The 23446-nt window shown below is 40.0% G+C and overlaps 1 protein-coding gene across 1 annotated transcript; it reads left to right on the top strand.

The window, feature by feature from the left end:
- The first annotated feature begins 1900 nt into the window (after positions 1-1900).
- On the top strand, positions 1901-23257 carry susd6 (sushi domain containing 6). The gene is made up of 7 exons (XM_066694307.1): positions 1901-2153; positions 7258-7420; positions 18684-18875; positions 19006-19200; positions 19567-19705; positions 19930-20315; positions 20697-23257. The coding sequence occupies exons 2-7, from the start codon at positions 7300-7302 to the stop codon at positions 20720-20722; spliced, it is 1059 nt and encodes a 352-aa protein (XP_066550404.1). The 5' UTR covers positions 1901-2153; positions 7258-7299; the 3' UTR covers positions 20723-23257.
- Positions 23258-23446: the final 189 nt, after the last annotated feature.

Raw genomic sequence — 23446 nt, forward strand, 5'->3', positions numbered from 1 at the left:
CTTGGTGCAGTGTGGTCGAGACAACGGTAGGTGAGGGTCAACGTCTTGAACTGAATGCGTTCCGGGATCAGGAGCCAGTGGAGGGAGCGGAGCCAGTGGAGTAGCGTGTGCAAATCGGGGCTGGAGCGGGCGGGTAGTAGTTGCAGGCAGGCCGGCCAGGAGGGAGTTGCAGTAGTCTAGGTAAGAGAGGACCAGGGACTGGACGAGCAGCTGAGTCAAGTAGTCAGTGAGGAACGGTCGGATTCCGTGTATGTTGCTCAGGAAGAATCGGCAGGTGTGTGTCAGCGTGGTGATGTGCTGAGTGTAGGAGAGCGCAGGATCGAGGGTGAAGAGGGAGAATGTGTTGTAGATTCCAAGGGGATTGAGATGGAGAGATCAGCAAAAGGGGGGAAAAAGAGGAGATCCTATTTGGAGAGGCTGCGCTTAAGGTGGTGTGTGTGCATCCAGGCGGAGATAGCAGACAAGCAGGAAGAGATGCGAGAGGGGATGAGAGGGTCAGAGGAGGGAAAAGACAGGAAGATCTGGGCATCATGGGATGCAATGAGGGGGCCCATGGAGCGTGTGTAGAAAGAGAACAGGAGGGGGCCGAGGACAGAGCCTTGGGGTACACCTGTGAGGAGAGGTTGAGGTGTGAACGAAGAACCTCGCCATGTCACTAGGTAGGTCTGGTCGTTGAGGTAGGAGGAGAACCAGGCTAGAGCAGTCAAATGCCGAAGAGAGATCAAGGAGGATGAGGATTGAGGAGAGGGAGGCCGTCCGAGCACAGCTGAGGGAGTCAGTGACAGCCAGGAGAGCGGTCTCAGTGGAGTGAGCTGTGCGGAAGCCGGATTGCAGAGGATCCAGGAATGAGTGAAGGGAAAGAAATGCAGAGAGCTAATGGTGCACAGCATGCTCGAGGGTCTTTGAAAGGAAGGAGAGTAGGGAGACAGGGCGGTAGTTCTGAGGAGAGGTAGGGTCCAGGGCTGTTTTTTTGAGGAGTGGGATCACAGGAGCTTGTTTAAAAGCAGAGGGGAAAGCCAGAAAGGAGGGAGGAGATGAAGAGGAGTAGATCAGGAGCAGTAGCTTAGTCATTTATGCGATTGCCTTGTAATGTAACATGTCAGAGAAAAATGCTTTTAATAAAATCAAATCCCCCGACAAGAGTGGTTCAGTTGATTTACTTTGGTTGTGATATAGGCTACGTTTTATTTTTTAAGATATATATGTCAAGTAGAGCACATAGACTGTCACATAGAAAAAAGAAATATGTGCATTTGGTGTTTGCATGCTGAGCAAGACGTATATATTTGTATTTAAAATGAATCATTTCCTCGTGTATCACCTGTGTTTATAACCCCTACTTCAGGGGCGGACAGTGACTGAACAACAACCTTGAACTTTGACCCAGACCGGCCCTCCACAAGCAGCCTGTGGATACACACAGCACCCCCTTTTATTATAACAACTTAGCTGCATCACAATATTGTTGTATAATAATGCAATACTAACACTGTGTAAAATGTTATACGAGTCATACAGAACATATACTGAAAATTGTTGTAAAGGTTTAATTGGACCTTTGGACCAGCCCATTCTAACGGGGCCTGAGAGATCATAAATATGTTTGTTTTTCCCGTGGGAATTCTCCCGGTGCTCAGTTTAGCGTTTAAATATAAATGTTGTACCTCCCTTTAATGCACTGAGCATGACAACACGCACCGTCCCGTTCAGGTGCTCAGGGTAAAGTTGTGCAACATGCGCTAGAAAACCCCACCGACCTCCTCTAAACCAAGCCACGCTGTCGCACTTGCCCCCACGCAGCACGCTGCCCCAGACCGTGACGTCATCACGCCGGGCCGGCCGCGCTGTGGGGAGCGAGAGCTGCGCGCGCACTCGGCCCGCCCCCAGACCCGTGTCAGTTCCCATAGAGACGGGGCGAGATCGAGGCGGCTGCCGGAGCTGGGCAGATGCAGGGTGTCCATTTCCGCTCTTGCCATTTGCCAGCGATTGCATGATCGGTGTGTGGAAGAGCGACGAGACAGGTCTTCCCGGGTTTGTTTCCCGAAAAAGGATCCCCACTGCCCGGGCTCGTCCTCTGCTTTTCTTTCTTTCCGGTTTCATGTCCCGGCAGTGAGTGAAAAGAGGGGGAGGCCCTGAAGGTTGCCGTCGCGTTGGTAAGTGTTCGGATAAAATCTTTTTTTCCCCCTTTCCTGTCACCCCAGCCGAGCTGTTTGTTGTTGTTCTGCGCCGGGCCTGTCTTTCTGTGCTCAATATATCGCAGCGTAGATTGATGGCAGTGACACCCGAGGGTCTGCTGTGGAGACGGACCTTTATCAAATATTAAAATGTCACTTTTTATGATTTTCTTCAACACAAAAGGACCTGGCTTCGGAAACTTGACTGACGATTTATACGCCGAATTGGAAATTGATTTGGCGTAATCCGGACACACATCAGACTATTTCGTATCTTGTTTTAGGTACCAGATACCCAATTAAATGAGTGTATTTCATGAACCGCCGCTACAGTTGTCATGTCCCACAGTCGCAGATCAACATGTCTTTTTGAACTTCATTCCTGGCTCTGTATTTTTCATTTTCAGCCAGACAGGATGTACTGAATTTGAGACGCCGTTGTGGGTGCAGATAGTTAAAACGCCGATTGCGTGGTTAGATAACAATATGTGTGACTGTACAGTAACATGTCTGTGCCTACTCTTATTTATAGATTTGCATTGTCCAGGAGAATACTTCAATTATATTACTGGACACAGTCATAACGCCTCCAGATGAACTGCAAAATTAATTTTCTCCTGTTCATGGATGTTTTAGTTCTTTGTTTATACAATTATCAATCTACACTATGTGTAGTAAGCAGTTAGAAATGTGTCCTTTGTCTGATTATTATTGCATGGCTATATTTCGTAAAATAGACAAGAAATACACAGAAATCGGTTGTAGTAGTCACTGTGGCTATATTATAATAACAAAACCCCTTTGTCAAAACATGTGTAATTTTATTATTGTGAAAGTTGGGAAGAAATCAATATTTTCAGTGGTTTGTCATAGGCATCCAAAAAATTGGACTAGCACAGCAATCTCATTCGGATATAATTACTACAATTATTCTCTAGAACATGCTTCCTTTTCCATCTGTCTGAAGTAGATCAACCAGAGCCACTGGGCTCATGCATTGTTGAAAGCACACTTCTCAACTAGCTTTGACGAGATGTCCTCCACCTTATTAAATAAAGTAATCATCTGAATTGACCCAGCTGTATGGATCGATTTACATAATCTTTATAAGAAACACGTTTTCATTGGTAGGTTCCACTCAAGTATGTTTTATTATTATTAGAACATGAAGTGTGTTTAAGCTGCCCCTGAATCCTTTACAATTGGATCATTGAAAAACCCATTCGTTTTGTTAGGATTGTATTCTTTTATCCCTAGTCTATTCTCACAGTTTTTCAAGGAAACGTATAAATAGTGATTTATGAACAGAGGAGAACTGTAGATGATAATGTGGTTGATACAGCTGGGAATAAATGCAATTGTCATTGTTTATTAAACCACATTTCTATAAATAAATGGAAACTCAAGAATAACAAAACAGATCAACAAGAAAAAATATATAAATTACCACTAGTTGTTTCTTATTGAACATCTTTTAATAGCTTCTTGCTACCTCTGTTTTAGCCGTCTGCCTAAAAGTAGCTTAAGGATTTGTTGGAAGACCTCAGTTTCAACTGCTTTGCTTTTGTAAGTTTCAGTCAAAGCTCACCACTGCAAGATGTGCCTTGTAGGCTGGAGATCATTGGCTAAGTTGCTTGCCAAATGGTCAGGATCTCCCTAGGGCATATTGCACAAGTGTGCAAGAGTCACTGGGATTATATAGGTTGGAGTCTGATGGGGAATCCTCAGCTCAGTTTTTACCCAGTTGCAGCTCACATGCTTTGTGCTTGAGGCTGTGATCAGTAAAAGCGGTGTCAGTCTTCCTTAAATGATAGCTCTGCTGGATGTAACAGATGGCTTGATAATGTGTTTTGGAGGATGCATGCATGTTGTCTTCATCTCTCCTGCTTGGTGCACAGGCTATAGTGGAGAGCCAGGTTGAACAATAATAGTCAGTTCCAAATTAGTGATTCAGAAGATTAAAGGAAAATATTTAAGTAAATTGGAGCCTGTAGTCATAGAATCATTTGGTATGATTTGGTTTATGACAAATGGCCTAGGTATGCCATAGGAAAAAATAACCGATACAATGCTAACTTGATGAAAAATCTAAAATTCTGAACCTAATTGGGGTTATAGTTCAACAGTAGTTGGAATCAGTATGTCTGTTAGAATTAAGTTGTTCATTTGAATCTTCAGTTTGTTTTGATGAAGTACTAAAGCAAGCCAAACCATGTTCTCTAGTTAGACCAAGGTAGGGAATACAAGGACGTTACTCTGAGAAGCATTAGCTAAATCATCCAATTGAGGTTTAGTTTCTGGGAAGACTTTGAGGTCCTGCCACACAGTGTCAGGGAAGCCAAATTACTCCTTTAAGGTAAAACAAGGAAAGCTACCGTGGAGGACTAATGTGACCTAATGCAGAGCAACAATGGGTCTTTCTTCACAGCTTTACAGACTCCTCCTATTCCATAACACTGAAGGGCAGAACTGGCTTCATGTAAGCCTTAGGCATTAACTCAGTCCTATCAGATGGCAATCTCTTGGAGGTTGTTAGCTGCCAAACAGATTTTGTTCTGTGTGAGGCCTTTGCTGCTTGTTCCCTCTACCCCCTCAGGTCTGTGCTACTGAAGGCTGCCTATACAGTCTGGGGCTGTAGTTATATTTTAGGTTTCAATGTAGGGTTCTCAGCATTCTGGATTTTGAGGGATTTCGCATTTGAGATCCCTGATAAGTGTGCAATTGGCGGCTTAGTTTAATTCCTGCTACTCTGTCCTGTCTAGATTTGTTTAGTTTTGTCATAGGCTTATTGTGCAAGTTGCTGGAGTCAGGCAATAGTTAACTGTATGCAGAAATGTCCAGTCATGTGATGCGTCCTGGAATCATAACAAGGAAGTGGTAGCTGCCTTTGTCATTCCAAAACTGGGTGTGGAACAGTTTCTTCTCTGGAACAAATCTTCTGTTAGCAACTTCACACACTAGCAAAACAAAGCATTTCAACTGCAAAAAAGACATCCACAAAGAGCTGTTTGGCTTGATGGTCCTTTCTATAATGTGGGGTTTCTGAAAGCTTGCCACTGATTTCAAGAACTTTCCTTATTTTTAAAAGCAAATCATATCAATTGTAACCATTATACTGATTGAAGATACATAAATATCAAATTATACTATTGAAACAAATCCACTCTGCTGAAACATATTTTTAAAATCTGCCCTGGTAACAAGGATTGTTGCACAGTGGATCATGCCCCTGGCTTTCCATTTTTGTACTGTACAGCTGTTACTTTCTGAGCATAAGTTACACTTCAGTGTCAATAATAAATACTTATATGAAGTTGGTTCAAAGTTTTGGATTACCACTGTTTGCACACAGCATGGTGTAGACTTCAGTAGGGGCCAGGAGGTTACTGATTCTAAACTGAAGTCATCAGCATCTTAAACAGTTGTCACTGAGATGTGAAAAAACACAGACAATCAGGTCCTTCATGCCACCAGAGCTCAGTCAATTCCAATAATCCATTCCCCCATTCACACAGAGCAACTTTGACAGCACAGGGCTGGTACTGAGACTGCATATTTAGCTGTGAATTGCCTATAGCAGCATAAACCCGCCTGAGTATATTCTAGCATTAAACCGTCTCTTGGCACTGAGCTGCCCTTCATGGCAGTATGAAAGGGTAAGGCTGCATTGTGCTTTGATACTGGGCTGAGATAACATTCCTTGACATCCACTACAGGCATGCATGTGGATACCACAGGCTGGCAAGTTAATTGATTTCTGAAGCTTGTGTATAATATATAATTTTAGTGTTGAAACAAAAAAAACAAAAAAACTTGCACCATATCAGTTCAGTCTAATATGATCTATTTATGCACCCTTGTTCTTCTAGATTAACAAAGTTGTGAAATAAGTGCTGTAGCCAATGCTGTTTTGAGTGTGGCAGAAACCTATTGCATAATTAACTGTAGTCTAGTATGGTGTAGAAAGAGTAAGCCATTACGTAGATATCAGGCTAGTTTCTGTATAAATGATCATTTGCGTATGTGTGGAGTTTTTGATGGTGACATTTCATTTCCTCTTAAGCTCAGTCTGACCAATATGAAAACTTATGTTTTTTTAAACGGCAGAGATAAATTGCCTAATGACTGTATAAATCCTGCTTTCTGTGCCTGCGTTTGAATCCTGTTCATAGTTTTTATTCCTAGAACCCTGACTTTTTACTTATTTCATGACACTTGCCTATGTCAAGTAAGGTTGCATAGAGCTAGTAGTAGTTTAACAATTAGACTTCCCATTTTTAATCCAATAATGAGTAGTTCATTCTGCTTAAAAGCTACAACATTTAATGTACGTCTGATACTCAAACAGACCAGCCTAGTCTATTTTGCAAAGGGATCTACTCATCTGACAAGATCTGAGTGTGAAAGATATGAGGTGGAGAAGTCCTTTCACTTTCATATTTAAGGGTTTGACTAAATATGAAAAGTGTCGATAAGCTTCAGTGTTCTTGTGGTTATGAGATCAGTTATTCAGAATTCTGATCTTTGCAAGTAGGCATTAACTTAGAACTACTGTACTGCTCACTGTGTTTGTGTGTTGTGGTAGCAGCTGTGGTCCCAAAGAAACTTCACCAAAGTTTAAAGTTAACAAAGCAATTGGTATTTTTTGTACTTGCTGGTTTACAATGACAACATATTGTGGAATATCATGATATACAGAGTCAGGCTTCAACAGGGCAAAGACAAATACAAGATGGAAAAAGTCAATGCAATGAAGGAATTTACCCAAATATTAAAAGTATATACATTTAAATGTAAATAATGTAATTTATCTTGTGATGCCATACAGTTTTTTAAACGTTTAATTGCTTTATGACATTGCTTGTTTTAATGTTGTTTTTCTTTCCCAAAGTCATGGAGCCTTTTTGTACAAATTCTAGTACTGTATTTACACTTTTATGGTTGCTCAACTGTAAGCACTTAAACGGGATTCATATTTGGAGGAATTCTAAGCTGAAGTTTGTGATGGAGAGGTCTACTTCCATTATTTACTTTTAACCCTTTTCTATATGAGGAGACTGATCACAGGTCTTGTTCTTTCCAGGTTTAGCCTGAAAGGATTCCAGCTTTGCAGTCGGAAAAAAAGATGTGCAATGGAATGGTAGCGCCCAAGACAAGAGCCCTCACCCCCTGCCCTCCTTTTTACGACAGACTCTTTCTGTCTGTGCTGCTGTTCCTGGCCCTCCTCACCCCAGGGCTGGCATCAGGTAAGGAAAACCCTTCTCCCATAACTGGGCATTTCATTTGTTGTTGAAAAGTGTGCATCCCAGAAAAATCTAGAAAGTGCTGAAGCACCGCCATATGTTCTGTATTGATTAATCAAGTATTGATTACAATTTTTCATTTTGTTAACTTAATTAAGTGTAATAGTATTGCATGTAATTTTCAGAATTTTAGACCACTGAAAGTTTGATTCCCAACAATCAATTGAATGTTTTGACTTCTAATTGATAGTATGGGTGAGGTCTGGCATTGTGCTCTCTAATTAATTTAACTGCCATTTGCTAGGATCTGTGTGCCTGTTCTTTCCCAGCATGTTGGTGCAGGGCTTAGCATGACTTGTGAGCTTTGACCTTTGGAGCTGAGGCGCTACCCTTTGCAGACTGCTCTAGGACACTCCATCTGCTGTTTTGTAGTGTCAGCTTGCACAGGAAGTGAAATATAAAAAGTATGATGAAAAACCTAGAAGAGGATGTGGGTGTGATCCTTCAAAGAATGCAGGTCTATAAGTCAAAAATATACAGACCGCTGCTTTCGCATTCTCCCTACTTTATTTTGAAATTGAAAATTGTGTAAGCTTGTTTTTATTTTCTTTGGTAGCTTTTAATCACTGTTATGGTTACATGCTCTGTTACATTTAGAGATTGGATCCTTAGTCTATAAGGATTCAGGAAATGTTGCATATGAAATTCATAACACAAGAAGAACATAAGAGTTTACAAACGAGAGGAGGCCATTCGACCCATCATGCTTGTTTGGTGTCCATTAATAACCGAGTGATCCAAGGATCCTATCCAGGCGATTTTTAAATGTTCCCAAATGTTCAGCTTCAAGCGCATCACTGGGGAGTTTGTTCCAGATGGTGACAACTCACTGTGTGAAGAAGTGTCTCCTGTTTTCCATTTTGAATGCCTTGAAGCCCATTTTCCATTTGTGTCCCCGGGTGCGTGTGTCCCTGCTGTTCTGGAAAAGCTCCTCTGGTTTGATGCGGTTGATGCCTTTCATGATTTTGAAGACTCTGTTCCAGGGTGAAAAGGTTCAGTTCCCTCAGTCTCTCCGAGTAGGACATTCCCTTCAGACCTGGAATAAGTTTGGTAGCAACTGAACAAATGGCTTCCTCTCATTGGCAACCATTATCATGCTCTTATTTGCTTAATGACTAGCAATATCTACCAGCACTAACACAAAGTATGTGTAGCAGATATTATATAATAAAACCACTTCTTTATAACAGAGTTAATTTTGCCAGCTATTTTAGATTTAGTTTTCGTGTTACTATTTTGACTAAAATGCTTAGTCACATTTTAGTCATTCCATCTTTTATTAGTTTTATTTAATATTAGTCAATGAAAACTCCTGTTATGGGTCTAGTTTTAGTCAACATAATTTTAGTCACATTTTAGTCCATGTATTTTATTTTTACTTCATTATTACCATTATGCATTATGTCTGATGCCAGATGTTTAAATCAATTAGTGGATGGATGCAATACAAAAACATATTGATTGGCTTTTAATTTGAAATGTATTTGAAATCAAGTCACAAACAGCTATTGTAAACTTCATGGTCATAAATGACTGTAATTCAATTTGTTTGAAGTTTGAAATCTCTCTTGACATTTTGAGTACAAGAACAGTATGGAAGCTAGTGGACTTTATTCAAATGCAAATGTAATCCAACAGTTGTATTTTCATTTTCAATTTCTGCACGTGTTATCTAGGTAAGAATGCAATCATCATGCCATTTGTATTTTTATATTCCAGTACGCACATTCGCTGACATTAACATTTCAAATGGCTTTTGTATTAACATTTCATTTTCAAAGACTTCCCCTGCAGATACACAGAATATTGGATGTTTAAAGTGATATTAAAAAGCATAAGCATATTGTTACGCTCTACTATAGCCAAGCATGAATTGCGCTTCATTCTGTAAGCAAATAACATGGCTTACTGTACTTATAAGTTAACCAGGACCAGTTAGATCCTAACTTTACTAATTACATGACCTGCATTTACCAGTCCTGTATACAAAAGAACAGGCATTTAACTTCACACAATCTGTACCAACTTCACGTTGAGCCCAATACAGTAAACCATATGAAGTGCGTTCAACATTTAGCGAAACGCATGCTTTTGTACAATCGGGTCACATTCTGTTGCGCAGATTTCTGCGCTTCTGCACGGATCTTCAGAATCCAACTGAATACCATTAGTGGAGCATCGCAGATCTGCGATTAGTTGCGCTACACCAGGGGTGTCAAACTCAAGGCCCGCAGGCCGAATACAGCCCCCCAATGGTTTTAATCCAGCCCCTGTAAAGGTGGTGTATCATTAAGTAATTACGCCTGCGACAGCTTGTGACTTGGGAAATTGTGTGTGAAAACTACAATTCCCATCAGCCATTGCAAATGTCATTGGTGCAAGGTAAGGTTTTAACAGCCAATCACAGGCTGAAGAATCGTAAGTGTTAACGATTAAGTATCATTCGAACTATTTAATTAAAATTTAGAGTGTTGTGAATTTTGTTGAAATTACCGAGTTATAAATAGGGACGAGCAAATATTGAAACTTGAAATTATGATATGGCCCGTGATAAAATTGAGTTTGACACCTCTGCGCTACACGAACGCGATGACCAAGCCAAGGCATGCATGAATATGATTGGACCATGAAACCGCTCCCTGCCCGGCCGCCTCGCAAAATATTGTCATTTATGTCCATTAGTCTTGTGTTGAATTTTCGTTTAGTCACATTTTACTCTTTTAAAATTAGAAGACAAGTTATCATTTTTTTTCCACAGTATTTCGTCTCATTATCATCACTGAAAATGGGTTAGTGACGTATATTTTTCTTCATAGTTTTCATTGACGAAATTAACACTACTTCATAAAAGCAACTTGTGACTGAAGTTTATTGTTCAAAAAAGCATTTTCTCTCTTTAATGTTTACTTTGGAGAAAAACCATATCATAGAAACATTAATGTTTCTCTCATTCTTGGAATATAAAGCAGTGTGTTGGGGGACAAGCCTACATTTTGCAGCAGGCTAGTCTCTTGCCATCTGGGTGAGGGCCAGCTGCTCTTCTTCCACCACCATGTCCAGTGCCATTCTCCCAGGAGGCAATCATTTTTATTAACATCTCAAAGGGCCTAGTCTCCCACAGGGTAGACACTTTTTTTTTTTTTTTTGTCTTTTTTCCTGGAGATTGAACTGGAAGTGGCAATTTTTCTTTTTAATTGGCAAATTAATATAGAGTTTACTCCAACTTGGCCTACCTTATCACAAAACTAGACATCTATAAGAGTAGGAAAAGGAAGTTGAGTGGCCATGTCTTATGTGAGGTTTTGACTATTTTTCAAATTAGTGTGGCAGCACGTATCACTGTTGATTATGAATACCATAAAATAATGTGTAGGGTGGCTCAGTTTGAGAAGGTATGGCGAATTGATAGGCCAGGTTGGGAATGAGGGTTTGGTTTTAAACATATAAAGAGTGATGTCTATTCTGTTTTTATGATGATTGGATACTTGTTTATATCTGCATTTTTTTTTGAGGGTTCATTGTTTTTATTAATTTTTTAATGCGTTTTGTAGATGTGTTGGTTGATGCACATTTGCAATAAAGTACATTTAAAAGTCAAGTTTCTTTATCTCTCTGCATTATTTCTTCATTTTGTCACTAGCTCACTCTGGAACCAGTGTGTTCCACAGTTCATATTACACAAAGCCCTTTGCATTGATTGAGCAGAGATTCTGAAGATGGTTGATTAAGAGCATAAAATACCAAGATTATCTAGTCATAGTTTTAGCATTTAAGTGATTTATAATTTGGAGTGCAACCACAACCATGTTGATTTCAAATATTCTGGGAAGGCCAATACCTCGGTTTCCCATAAGAATCCAGCTTTTCCCATGATGGTCTTGTTTTTGAAACATGGTTGGGGAAAAAGTTATTTTAATCGGATGGCGTGGAGACGCAATAATTCAATTCGGCAGGAAACTATTCTGCTTTTCTTTTCTACCCAGTGAATGATCATAAAAATGTGATGCAAAGAAGCCTTGACTTATGACTAATATTTTAAACATGGGTTAGCATATAAAATAAATACAGCAAATCAAGTTTCTGGCACCCCGACTTGTGATTCACAACAAGAATATTGCTGTATTATGAGTTGCCAGCAGTATCTGTGAACGTGCAACTTTTTAGAACTTCTTTTGCTGAAGTCATATGATATCGGGGACAGCCTGTAGCAGTCGGCTATACAGCACCCCAGTGATGGGTAGATTCCTAGTGCTCAAGGCTACCTTGTGTAAATCATTGAACCTTCAGTTTTTACTTCTCATGTACAATATCCCACTTATTACTGGAGCAATATCCCAAAAAGCCCAAAAGACTATAAAAACCAATAACAGGATGGCTTCCGATTTTATCTGTATATTTTAGCCTTCCTGTAGCATATGGGAAGCAGAGATAATAACTGAAAGTATGTTTCCAAAGGTTGAGTACTACATATGTAGGCTCATCACCATGAGCTTATAGCACCGCTTGAAAATTGTAGGAAATAAATTGCATAAATGAATCTATACACTAGGCCTACATATTTCCGCTTCAAGCTTGTTTGTGCTGACTTCACAGGTGTGCACTTGAGTGTAGGGTGTAGGGTGAAGCTAAAAGCGAACAATGGGACACACTTCAGCGTCAGCATTCGGCGCCTTTGCTTTAAATTGAAAAAGTACCATCGCAGTCTTTTCAAGTCATCTGTCTCTGTATTTAATTAAAATAATAATATTAATTTTGAAATACATTGTTCGTGAATATCATTGAAGGAGCCTAATCGAGCTATTTCTGCCCTTCACTGCTCACTTCGACGGAGTGTACGAAACGGTACACTAATGCGGATGTTTTTTAGCGCTGAAGTTCCAGAGCTCTTTGCGTTAAGGCGGAGACCCTTACATTGGGAAATATGGCAGCAGCAGGTCCATAAATGTAAATGTATCAACGAATGTATTTAAAATATTTGTTGTATATAATGGCATAGATAATGTACAACTAATCTATAATAAATATATGATTAGAAAGTACAGTGGAAAAACGTTTCGCCATCCATCAATTAATTACTGAAACTAGATACACCGATCAGTCATAACATTATGCCCACTGACAGGTGAAGTGAATAACACTGATAATCTTGTTATCATGGCACTTGTCAGTGGGTGGGATATATTAGGCAGCAAGTGAACATTTTGTCCTCAAAGCTGATGTGTTAGAAGCAGGAAAAATGGGCAAGTGTAAGGATCTGAGCGACTTTGACAAGGGTCAAATTGTGATGGCTAGACGACTGGGTCAGAGCATCTCCAGAACTGTAGCTCTTGTGGGGTGTTCCCGGTCTGCAGTGGTCCGTACCCATCAAAAGTGGTACAATTCTGGGACTACAATAGAATTTAAAATTAAACGTACACCACCTTGTAGCTGGTTTGAGAGGGAAGATGCCACAGAATGATTACTTTCTGAGCACTTTAGGTTTTGAGTTTAGGATTTACTATATATACTGAAAGTTATTACTGGGGGGAGGGGATTGAGCTTCATAGGTAAATCTATCCCTTGTTCGCTCAGATAGCTGCAGATGGATTTTTGCTGTCCTGATCCATGCATTCCCAACAAAGACACCTTATGTAAAGGGATGATGGCTCTGAAGAAGCAGTACACTTTAACACCCCTGCCATTGGCAAGAGCAGTCAAGGCAGATGGAGAGGGATTATACACAGAAACAAGTTGTAATTTCATCTGCTTCAGCTAAACATTTAACAGCTGAAGCATGTCTTTCCTGGGGAGCAGTAAACCCTGTTCTGATCTAGAGTTCTTCTTTTGTTGCTCACCTAAGAATGATTCTTCAGGGGTTGTGTTGCTGTGTGAGGAATAAGGGAATCTGCAATTTGTAAATTGGGACAAAGCCACAGAATTGTCTGAAGGCAATTTTAATAATTCTTTCCATATATACATGTGACACAAAAGTAGGGTCGATCTGCCTTTTATCGTGGGTGACAATGTCTATTTGAAAATATAGGAGTTTGTACGAGGTTGAATATTCTTTACAGTTTAGGTTGTGTGCTGTGGATCAGTTTTCCTAATTCAGATAACTGAGGATAGTCTTTTGCTGCCTTGGGGAAACCTGTGATTCGCTGCTTCATTCATGGACTGGTTTTGCCTGTGAGGTAGACCTCTCCAGGGAAAGCTGTGCTGTTGTGAAAGTGTTTGGGAACTTATTGAGTAATGCATGTAGGAGTTTTGTGAATCGAGAGACTGCAAGTCTGGAATGGTTTGAGCAGCAGTGTGCATGCCAAGATTCAGGTTGTGCCCCCCCTAGTTGGCTTCCACTCTTTGTTTAGATGAATTACTTTAATATAAAGGCTGTGCTTATAGATAAAGTAGTAATACAGATTATAGATTATATCTATGTTGTAGCGAATCTTTTTCCTTACCCAACCTGCTTTTATTCTTCCTAGCTGTGAGTCGGCTTTCCTGTTTGATTCACGTTACGATGTAAAAAATAGACAGTCAAAGTCTTGTCATTACCTTTTGTTTGTGTGATCCATTTTAGGTATAGATAGCTTATTTTACTATTCTGTTTGTCTGATTTGTGCTCACCAAACCAGGTAGCATTACAGTTAATGTTACAGTTTTGTATAAAACTACAATAGCCTCCAAATGATATTCAACCCAGTTTAAGCATTTTGTTTTAAAAAAATCCATGTCCAATTGTGTGTGATTCTATGAACTAACAAAATACTGTAATGGCTGCCAGATGCGTTGTTGCTACTAGCCTTTATGTAACCTCAAATAGTTTGTTTCCTCCATTGAGTTCAGGTTAACTACAGGTATGTTAAAGAACTGGTGTGACTTGGATTTGGCAGTGATATCCAGTTCAGACCAGAAACTAAAATATAACACAACCAGGTGTTTATATATTAAATAATAGTTAAATAACTACAAAAACAGCTGTGAGGAGCATTTTGTATTTATTGAGGATGAGACTAAAGCCTTTGTCTACTCTCTTCCCCATTTTGTGTTGTATAAGGGACACACGCTCAGACTTCCATACACCTCACCCAATTCTGCAGAGCCTGAAGCAGACCTCAAGCCTCTATAGCAGAGGAGCCTGGAGTGACTGACCCTTTGTCCTGGTGAAATCTGAAAGGCGTATTTATGCTGCACAGCTGTCTCCAAAGGGGAGGGTCTCTGTCCTGGGTGTGAGTAGGGGTGAGGGGTAGTCGGCAGAGGCCCATCTGCTTTTCTTAAACAGGCAGTGGGGGGTGATTGTGACAGAAAAGAAGAGCAGCCCTCTCTGCCCTCCCATATATTCATACTTGCAGATGCCCCGATCTCTTATGTAAAAGAGCATAATTGCTTTAATCTCTGAAGCAATACAGATGATGTAGTGATGGCAGGAGCTGGGTGGTATTGTATTCTGGTGCTGCCACAAGGGGTAACAGACTGGTAAAGCCAGTGTGTGCAAACTTAATTCCAGCATAGACTTGTTTTAATTTCACTTGTGAGCTTAAGCAGTTCCATGGAAATGACGTAGGTGTAAAGCAGCCAACGGGAAATCTGTTGAGCACATTGCACAGCCAGCTTGCTTCAACATCTGAAACCTTAGTTTGCTTTGTGTGTTTGACAGCCCCAGCAAATGTTTTGTCAGGTCCAATCACAGTTCGGCAGCCAAGCGTTTTCTTGCTTTCGATTCTGCAACTGTCTTGCATGAACCTGTGCCTTCCCACACATTTCCTGTTATTAGTTGTCTCGCAAATGTGAAATAAAATGTCAGCAAATAGCCTTTTTCAGTTTCACAAACTGCACTACCCTGTTCACATTGTTTAGAAAAGCAGAAGTGACTTATTGGCTGTAGTATACAGATAGAAACCAGACAATGTGTAAGACTTTCCCACTGTTGGAACCAGTGGTCGTGTGTCAGACGAGACCGGAAGTTACTCAGTTTAATAACAGACCACCCTCGGTATGTTTTGACGGCTGCATCGCTGTTTAATGGTGGGATATATAGATCTACTGTACATGAACTGGACACTAAGGCATTAAGAGATGCACATGAAACTAAATAAAGCTGCTAAATTGACATGCATGGGTTTGCTTATGTGAAACAAAATATATGGTTTTTCTCCTGAAAGTAGATTCTATGTTCGTTATACTGCCTTATTTTTTTATTACGTCCAGTTGATAGCTCAGCTTTGTGTGGTTTCCTCTTTCAAACTATAGAAGCTTTTTATTTTTCTTGTAAACACAACACCAGTATAAAAGTCATAGGGAGCTAGAAAGTGATATAAGGCTGTGCATTGTTCCTTTTAACTTTAATTCCTTTTGATCTGGGAGACAAAGTTCATGTTTTAGCATTAACTTGAATTTAATTTTTATACATGTACTAATTTTGTAGTGGCCTTTTCTGTGCAATATTACTGCTCAATACTAAACATTAAATTAGTTAAGGAAAATCAATGTTTTCCAATCGGGTACTGTAAACGCATCTGTCTTTGTTACAAGATTCATGTTTTTTATGTTTTTTGTATTATTTCTTCACAGGTTGTATTACATGTGATTAAGGTTAACCATGTGATCATAAAATTAAGCATTAGGGTGTGGCCATCAGATAAACTTTGGTCTTAGGCATCTCCAAATTAGAGCTGACGTGTTCTTATTTGACACCTTTGCTTTGGGTGCCTGTGCTTCTGTATTTTAGTCACTTACATTCTGCTTCCAGTTATGTGTCCACAAAAATGATTTCACAGGCCAACATGGACACTATGGTCAGTGTCACTTATTTAGGCCTACCTAGTTAACAGAGAGCTGACACCATACAGGATAAGGTTCGAGTTTTCACTTTTAAATGTGTACAGGACAAGAATACGTTCTCAATCTTTCATGTCAAATTAAATGTCTAGGTTATAGACATGACATTGTTTAAACTGTAAGGGAGTGTGATGCTCTTTTCCCCCAAAATGCAAGCTTCTAGTCTAGCCAGAGAGACTGATGTTGTGGTATAGCCACAAACTGGAAATCTGTTCTTGTTCAGCCAGCCCTGGCTCCCAACAAAGCCATGGGATAATTAAACCCGCGTATATGGTGTATATCTTTGCGACTCAGAAAACCGCACCAGTAGTAAATCCACGGTCTCTGGGCTGTACATCAGGATTTGTAAGTGCACATTTCCTATTGCCATTAAAACGACAGATTGACTTCTAAATCCCATGGATTAGGAAAGGGGGGGATCAGCAAACCAGCGTAAAACAACAATATTTTCAAAACCAATGGTGGTTTGAGTGTAATCCAGAGTTCCTTCAATATTTTGTTGCTGTTGTTAAGGATGTAAATCCACCTCTCAATGACACATGTACAAAGCTATTGATACCTTATATTTGTATTATTTCTCGCTCCTTCTTTAGCCTATTCTAATATTAGGCATGGCATCAGTACTATCCACAGATAACTTTTCTCTAAGCTATTCTGAAGTGGATATTTTCTAGTCTTAACTTGTTGGGACATGTTGCACTTTCATGCCATATTTAACACACAGCCAAGAGGAACCATCTAACTCATAGAATAGAATCTAAAGCTTTTGTTTAATGCTGGTTCCCAACATGTTTGAAACATTTCAGTGTCTTAACTGTAAACGACACAGCATTGACTGAAAAGCTCAATGATCGGAGAAACATTTGGAGACTAAAATCCCTAAATAGTCTATCTATAGCCAGACTGTTTTACTCCTATTTTTAACCCCCACCCTTATACTACTTGTAAACAATTTTATGATGGGTTAAAATTCCTATGGTTTCATTTTGCCCCTTTTCCACTTTAAAAGCGATCATATTAAATTTAGCAGTGAATGTTCAGTTTTTGGAGAAAAATACTGAGCCCCAAGCGTTGCTCATGGGTGTGTTATAAATAAAACCCCATGCCCCTTTCTCTGTCTTTTGACTGGAAGTCATGCATTTTCATTTAGCACTGTGCCTAAAACTGTTTTTTTGCTTTTTTAAGGAAGTGTTACAGTATATTACAGTGTATTGTTATTTATTGCATGATCAGAATCCTGCATCCAACACTAACATTTTTGTTCTCTGAAGAACCGTCATCCTGTCTTTAGCTTCTATTCACCAGGCCATACCACTGCAAAACTGCCTTGTACAATTCCACTAGAATAAAAGTTATTCAAAGTTATTTAAATTTCCAACAAGGACCACTGTCAACTAGTAGAGCTTCCAGGAGGAGCAAGTAATAAAGATCAAATAAGAATTCAAAAATCTGCTTGTCTCTTGTTCTAATCATTGGAATTATTATAGCATGTAGCCATCTTATATAAAATAAAAAATAAAAAATGGTGAAGTATTATCAGACCTCTGGAACCATGTTTTCAAGATTTTTTTTTAAATGTGATTTTAACATTTTTCACAAAAGCATTTAAGTTTGGATGGTTTAAACATCAGCTGAGAGCTTTTGGGCACACCATGGGCTTTTGTTAGCCTCGCATCACAACCGTGTTAGACAAAGCAAAGGGTACACTCCGTATCGTGTGATAAAGCCCTTAATCATAGATTAAAAAATGCAAAAGAGATTACAGATTACATGATAAATCGTTCAAAATATCACTTGTTTGTCTGTTTCACTCTTTGTTGCAAGCCCTGTTCCTGAAGAGCCCAAATCCACTTCATCTTATGTCACCTAAAATCACCAATTTCTAAATACTGGGAACACATGGGACTTGCTTAAATTTGTTTAATTAATTAGTAAGGGAATTCTTGATTTGACAGACTGCAGGAATTTAGATTGGCCAGGGTTTAAGACCACAGGGTTACACAAGGATGTATTTATTTGATTTAAGAATAAAACTCAAAACAGGTCTGAATCTTTTTCTTTCCAATGCTTTCTGGACATTTAGCATAAGCCCAACACATTAATTATTTAATGTAGGGAGTAATGTGCAACAAGAATGTTAAAAAATGTATGAGAGTTAAAAGTAGGAGGAAGCAAAACAACAAAAACCCAAAGATGAAGCTAAAATAGGCTTTGCATGGCATGGGAGAGGGAAGCTTAAGCCACTCAAAATAAGATTCGAAGGGCTCCCAGGCTGTACAACAAACAAACAAATAAACAAAAATGGTTCCTTTCTAACACCTCTTCAGATGACAGATGTCTCTGATCCATGTTGAAACACTAGGTGAAGTATCTGCTCTGTTTTTCCTGATAGGATGTCCAAGGCCGTTGAGCGTTGCCCACGGCTGGGTGAATCTGACTGAGACCAACAGGGGCTCTTTCCCCCTGGGCACAGTGCTGCAGTACAGCTGCGATGTGGGCTACGCTGTGAATGGGCCCAGTGTGATCACCTGCACTTCTGCTGCAAGATGGACCGCAGACCCCCCAAACTGCATACGGGCTGAAGGTAAGTGAAGTCTAGCTCACCAACTGCCTTTGTTTCTAAATCCCCTTTCACAAGTAAGCACTCTTCAGACATGTATAACTGAACATTAGAGATCCCCACATTGATGAAAATATTTCTGTGTAATTGGCAGTATGTCGGCCACCTTTCGAGCCCGAGAATGGAGGATACTCGTGCCACCCGTCGCCCTGCCACAGTCTCACCCAGAACACAGTGATTGAGTATTTCTGTGAAGAGGGCTACACATTGAAGGGAGATTACAAATACCTCACATGTCTGAATGGAGAGTGGGACCCTGCAATGGAGATCAGCTGCCATCTTGGCCAAGGTCAGCTAATATTAAATGTCACGCGTACCATCCGCAATGTTTTGCATGCATGTATAAATAAGATGGCCTGTCCAGGGCAATCTTTCCTCAGCATCCTACACCCTTCCTCCTAGGACAAAGCTTATGTTACCATAAATTATCAGTTGAAATGTCAAGTAAACTACTTGTTGTAATTTGTGGTAGCTGGGGTGCAGTCGGAAGAATCTGTCTGTGATAATGTGGTGATCATGTTCACCACTCACTGGACCGCAGCTCCACACAGGTTCTCTCGCCAGGGTATTAAAACCCTTCCGTTAAGAAATTATTATTCCTGTTTATGAATTTCTTCAATGCCGTTCAGTGAATATATTTGTTCCCGTCTCTCAGATAAAGATCAGCCCTCACCGCTGGGCGTGCCAACTCTCTCCATCGTGGCCTCCACTGCCAGCTCGGTTGCCCTCATTCTCCTGCTGGTTGTTCTTTTTGTGCTGCTGCAGCCAAAACTCAAATCCTTCCATCACAACAGGTACAAACTACTACACAATTAAACGAACCCCCCCAAAAATGTTTTTTTTTCTCACTTATCGATTCCAGCACCGAAAATTACTTGCATGCCTTGGTTATGTAACGCGATCTCGCCTTCCTATTATTAGAAACCACTTAACTTGGTGCGATATTGTTGAAGAACTTGTAGTCAAATTAACTCCAAGCCTGTCCTGACTGGTTCTCCCCCCACCCTTTCGTGCACAGACGAGAGCAGGGTGTGTCTGGAGAGCCCGTCTCCATCGTGGTGGAGGGGGTGCAGGTGTCACTCCCCTCGTATGAGGAAGCTGTGTACGGCAGCGGGGGTGCCTTCGTCCCGCCCTCAGAGTCCCGTGTACAGATCGTGCTCTCGGAGGGCCCTCAGGGTGAGGGAGAGGCTCCAGCGCAGGCGGAGAGCAGTATCCCCTCTCTCTCTCACCACTCTGAGACGGCGCTGGTACACCAGGTGCCCTCTTTATCCTCCTCCTCTTCCTCCTCCTCTTCTTGGGCCCCTGAGCCCCCCAACGCTGCCCCTCGCCCCCAGCGCCAGGACACAGAGAGCAGCGACCAGCACAGCCTCCTCTCCCTCACCTCCACAGAAGATTTTGCTGACGGTAAACTATTTAACCTTCTATTGCAATTCTATTTGCCCTGCTTTTGGATATAGTCCGAATCCTTTTTTTTTTTTTTTTTTTCTGCTGCGCTGCATCTTTGGGTTTCTGAACGAGCAATTCCATTCCATTAGGATGTGACCTCTTACTTGCATTTGGGAACTGTTGGTTTATACTGAAAAAGAAGGAATTGTTAAATATAAAAAGCAGAGCTGCTCCCTGGGATGCATTTGATAAACCACTGAGGTATTTTATAAACATAAGTGTATCTTAATAATCAACCCAATATATACAAAGATGTGTAAACAGTTCTGGTAAATGTCTACTCATCTTACAATTACAATTTGCTTTTGCCTTATGAAATGTTTCTTTTTTTCCTTCAAGATATTCCTTTGTTAAAGGAAGCATGAAGCCTGCTCAGGCCAACAGCCTTTATGGAGACTGTCAATGTCGTCGCTGTCTCTACGGTTTACCTGGACTGTGGTGTCTGAAGCCTTTGTGTGAATCGCCCCGTCCACAGCCTGCAACCCAAAGGACGGCAAACGCAAACTTTCCCCTCCAAGAAGGGCACTTTCTGTGGACCCAGCCTTTGACGGATCAGCTTCCAGCAAATGACCCGCATCGAGTAGTTGAAACTGAAAAGTGTGACCAGTGACCTTTGTTTATTTTAAATCCCCCCCCCCCCAACATCATACAGGCTCCCCCTTGCTGTAGCATTAATTGTGAATTTAAAAAGATATAAGGATGCAAATCCCACACATCCCCAAATTGATTTATTTCTGCTGAAGCCTATTTCTGCCAAAAAAAAATATACGTGATTATTATTTATTTTTTCTTCGCCCCAATCGGTGACAACTGTAAAACGTGTGAATTTGAATCTTTTTAATCTTTATCATTTATCACTGATATACCACTTGGAGACGCTCACTTTGTCGCATGTACGTTGCACTTTCACAAAAAAGCAAACTATAAATGCATAGAGCAGTACACTATGAATGATGCATGAAAGGCTGAAGCACTACGTCAGCAAACACCTCATGTCTCATGTAACCAAAGCTCGTATACAGAGTTATCACCGCACACAACCAATTAGATAAAAACTATTTATTAAAGCGGAGAGGAGAATAAAATGTAATTCTGTACTTATGGTTGTGTTGTACCTCTTGCCCATCCTATAGTAATTCTGGACTAGTGTGGAGACTGTCTCCCTGCGTGGAAGTTTGCTGGAGGTGAACTACTCCACTTGTTTCCCAATGAAGAGGGCTGTACTTCAAACTATAATTGAGTTCTGGCTTTTTGCCTATAAACTACATTAGTAATTTGCATTTGTTTTTGAAGAAAAAGGGATTCACTTGGGGATTGTTTTTTTCCTGATATTTCACTATTCCTGATCCATTCATGTTTCCTTGCATCATTTCTCATCTGGTCTGGATGCAGACAGCTTCCTGCCCTGAGTAATGTCATGCCACTGCTCAGTCAAGTCTGACTTTATTTGCATTAATTGCTTGTGAACTTTATGATTGTAGCTTTTGTCCCACCCCCTTTTATTTTATGTTAGGAACTTGTGCCTAAGATGCATAAATGATATAAACAATACAATATCTTGATTGTCAGGTCATCTTTTATAAGAACGTGAAAAAGTGTGGGCGATTTAGTCACCATTATTTAAAGATTATAATTAGGGCTAATGGATTCAAGATTTCTTGTAACACAGGAAATCAAATTAAAGCCCATTTCGAGGCAGTTTAGGAGCAGAATATAATCCGACTCAAATATCATTTGCTATAAAATGATAACGATCATTCTGGTGTAGCACATTATTAATTGTTTGTCTGCTCTGCTGTGCAAACTCAAGTCAGCAAGACTCAATAATTTGTTCTCAATTCTGCATAGAAAAAACATTTTAATTAGCCCACTGGTAAAAGCATGGCTCTGATACCAGGCATCTATTCTAAATACACGATTTATGTAATTCTTGTTATAATTATGAAATTAATTCATGTGTTTTTACATGTTCTGGCGTCTCAGGGCTTGAGGTGGGCTGGGAAAGTGTTCTTGTTTTTTCCTCTACTTGCTGATTTTGTGAAGTTCAGGCCACATGAAACATGTGCATTCTTTAGATCCTCAGGCTGGGGCAAGTCAAAGTTGGGGTCATTGGTTTGATTTGTTTTTTGACTACCTTGAGTCTTAAAGGCAAAATTACTTATTGCCTTAAGTTTTGTACCATTTGTACAGTAGCTTTGTGTATGCAGACATATTAATGTGTGGATTGTCTTACAAGATGCAGAGTTAAGGATACATCTCCATTGTTTCCTGATGGCCTTTTCTTTTCTATGCATATGCTTTGTTTTTAATACTGGCAGAGAAATAACTATTCTTTGAGAACATCACACTAAAGTAGAAAATGTATGTTATGGCTGTGTGTACACAATGTTTCCCAAAGCGTTGACCAATATCACCATAAGACTCCTTATCAGTTTTATAGCCTGAGAACCTAAAGATGTTTTTGTTCTTTTAGTTCTGTGAGTAAATTTAAGAAAAAAATAAAATCTAACTATTTTTCGTCCACATCGCTGTTGTACAGCGTTGTTTCCATCAGTTATTTAATTTAAAAAAGGAAAGAAAAGAAAGTCCAGTTCTTCTGTCTTGTCTTTAAATTGATTATTTGCACCACTAATCGACATATCTGGACATGGTACTTTTAAGTTTTCAAATGGAAAAATAAACTGGGTTTAATGACAAAATCGAAACTGAAACAAAATATGTAAAGCTGTACAGAATGTTAATCATTTCTTTAAATTCTTTCAGTTGTTTTGGTTTTTCCTTTGGAACTCTGTACATTGAATTGGGTGTGAAGATAGTATTTTAATATTTGTATAAAGTTTAATTTAAATCTACAGTGTATATAACTATTTCTAATTAAACGTTTCTTTTGAAGTGTGAAAGCGACTTGGTTTTGTTTTTGCTTGTTTACACACACACACACACACACACACACACACATGAGTTTTTATAATGCACCACACATTTGGTAAGCTTTTAAATTATAACCACATGAGCATTGGAGAAACTGGGATTACCAGAGTGCTTTGGAAGCCACTGTAGGATTGTCCTTATTTGCTCAGTGAGACTCT

Source organism: Amia ocellicauda, chromosome 21 (genome assembly GCF_036373705.1).
Source record: "Amia ocellicauda isolate fAmiCal2 chromosome 21, fAmiCal2.hap1, whole genome shotgun sequence".
In the NCBI taxonomy this organism is placed as follows: domain Eukaryota; kingdom Metazoa; phylum Chordata; class Actinopteri; order Amiiformes; family Amiidae; genus Amia; species Amia ocellicauda.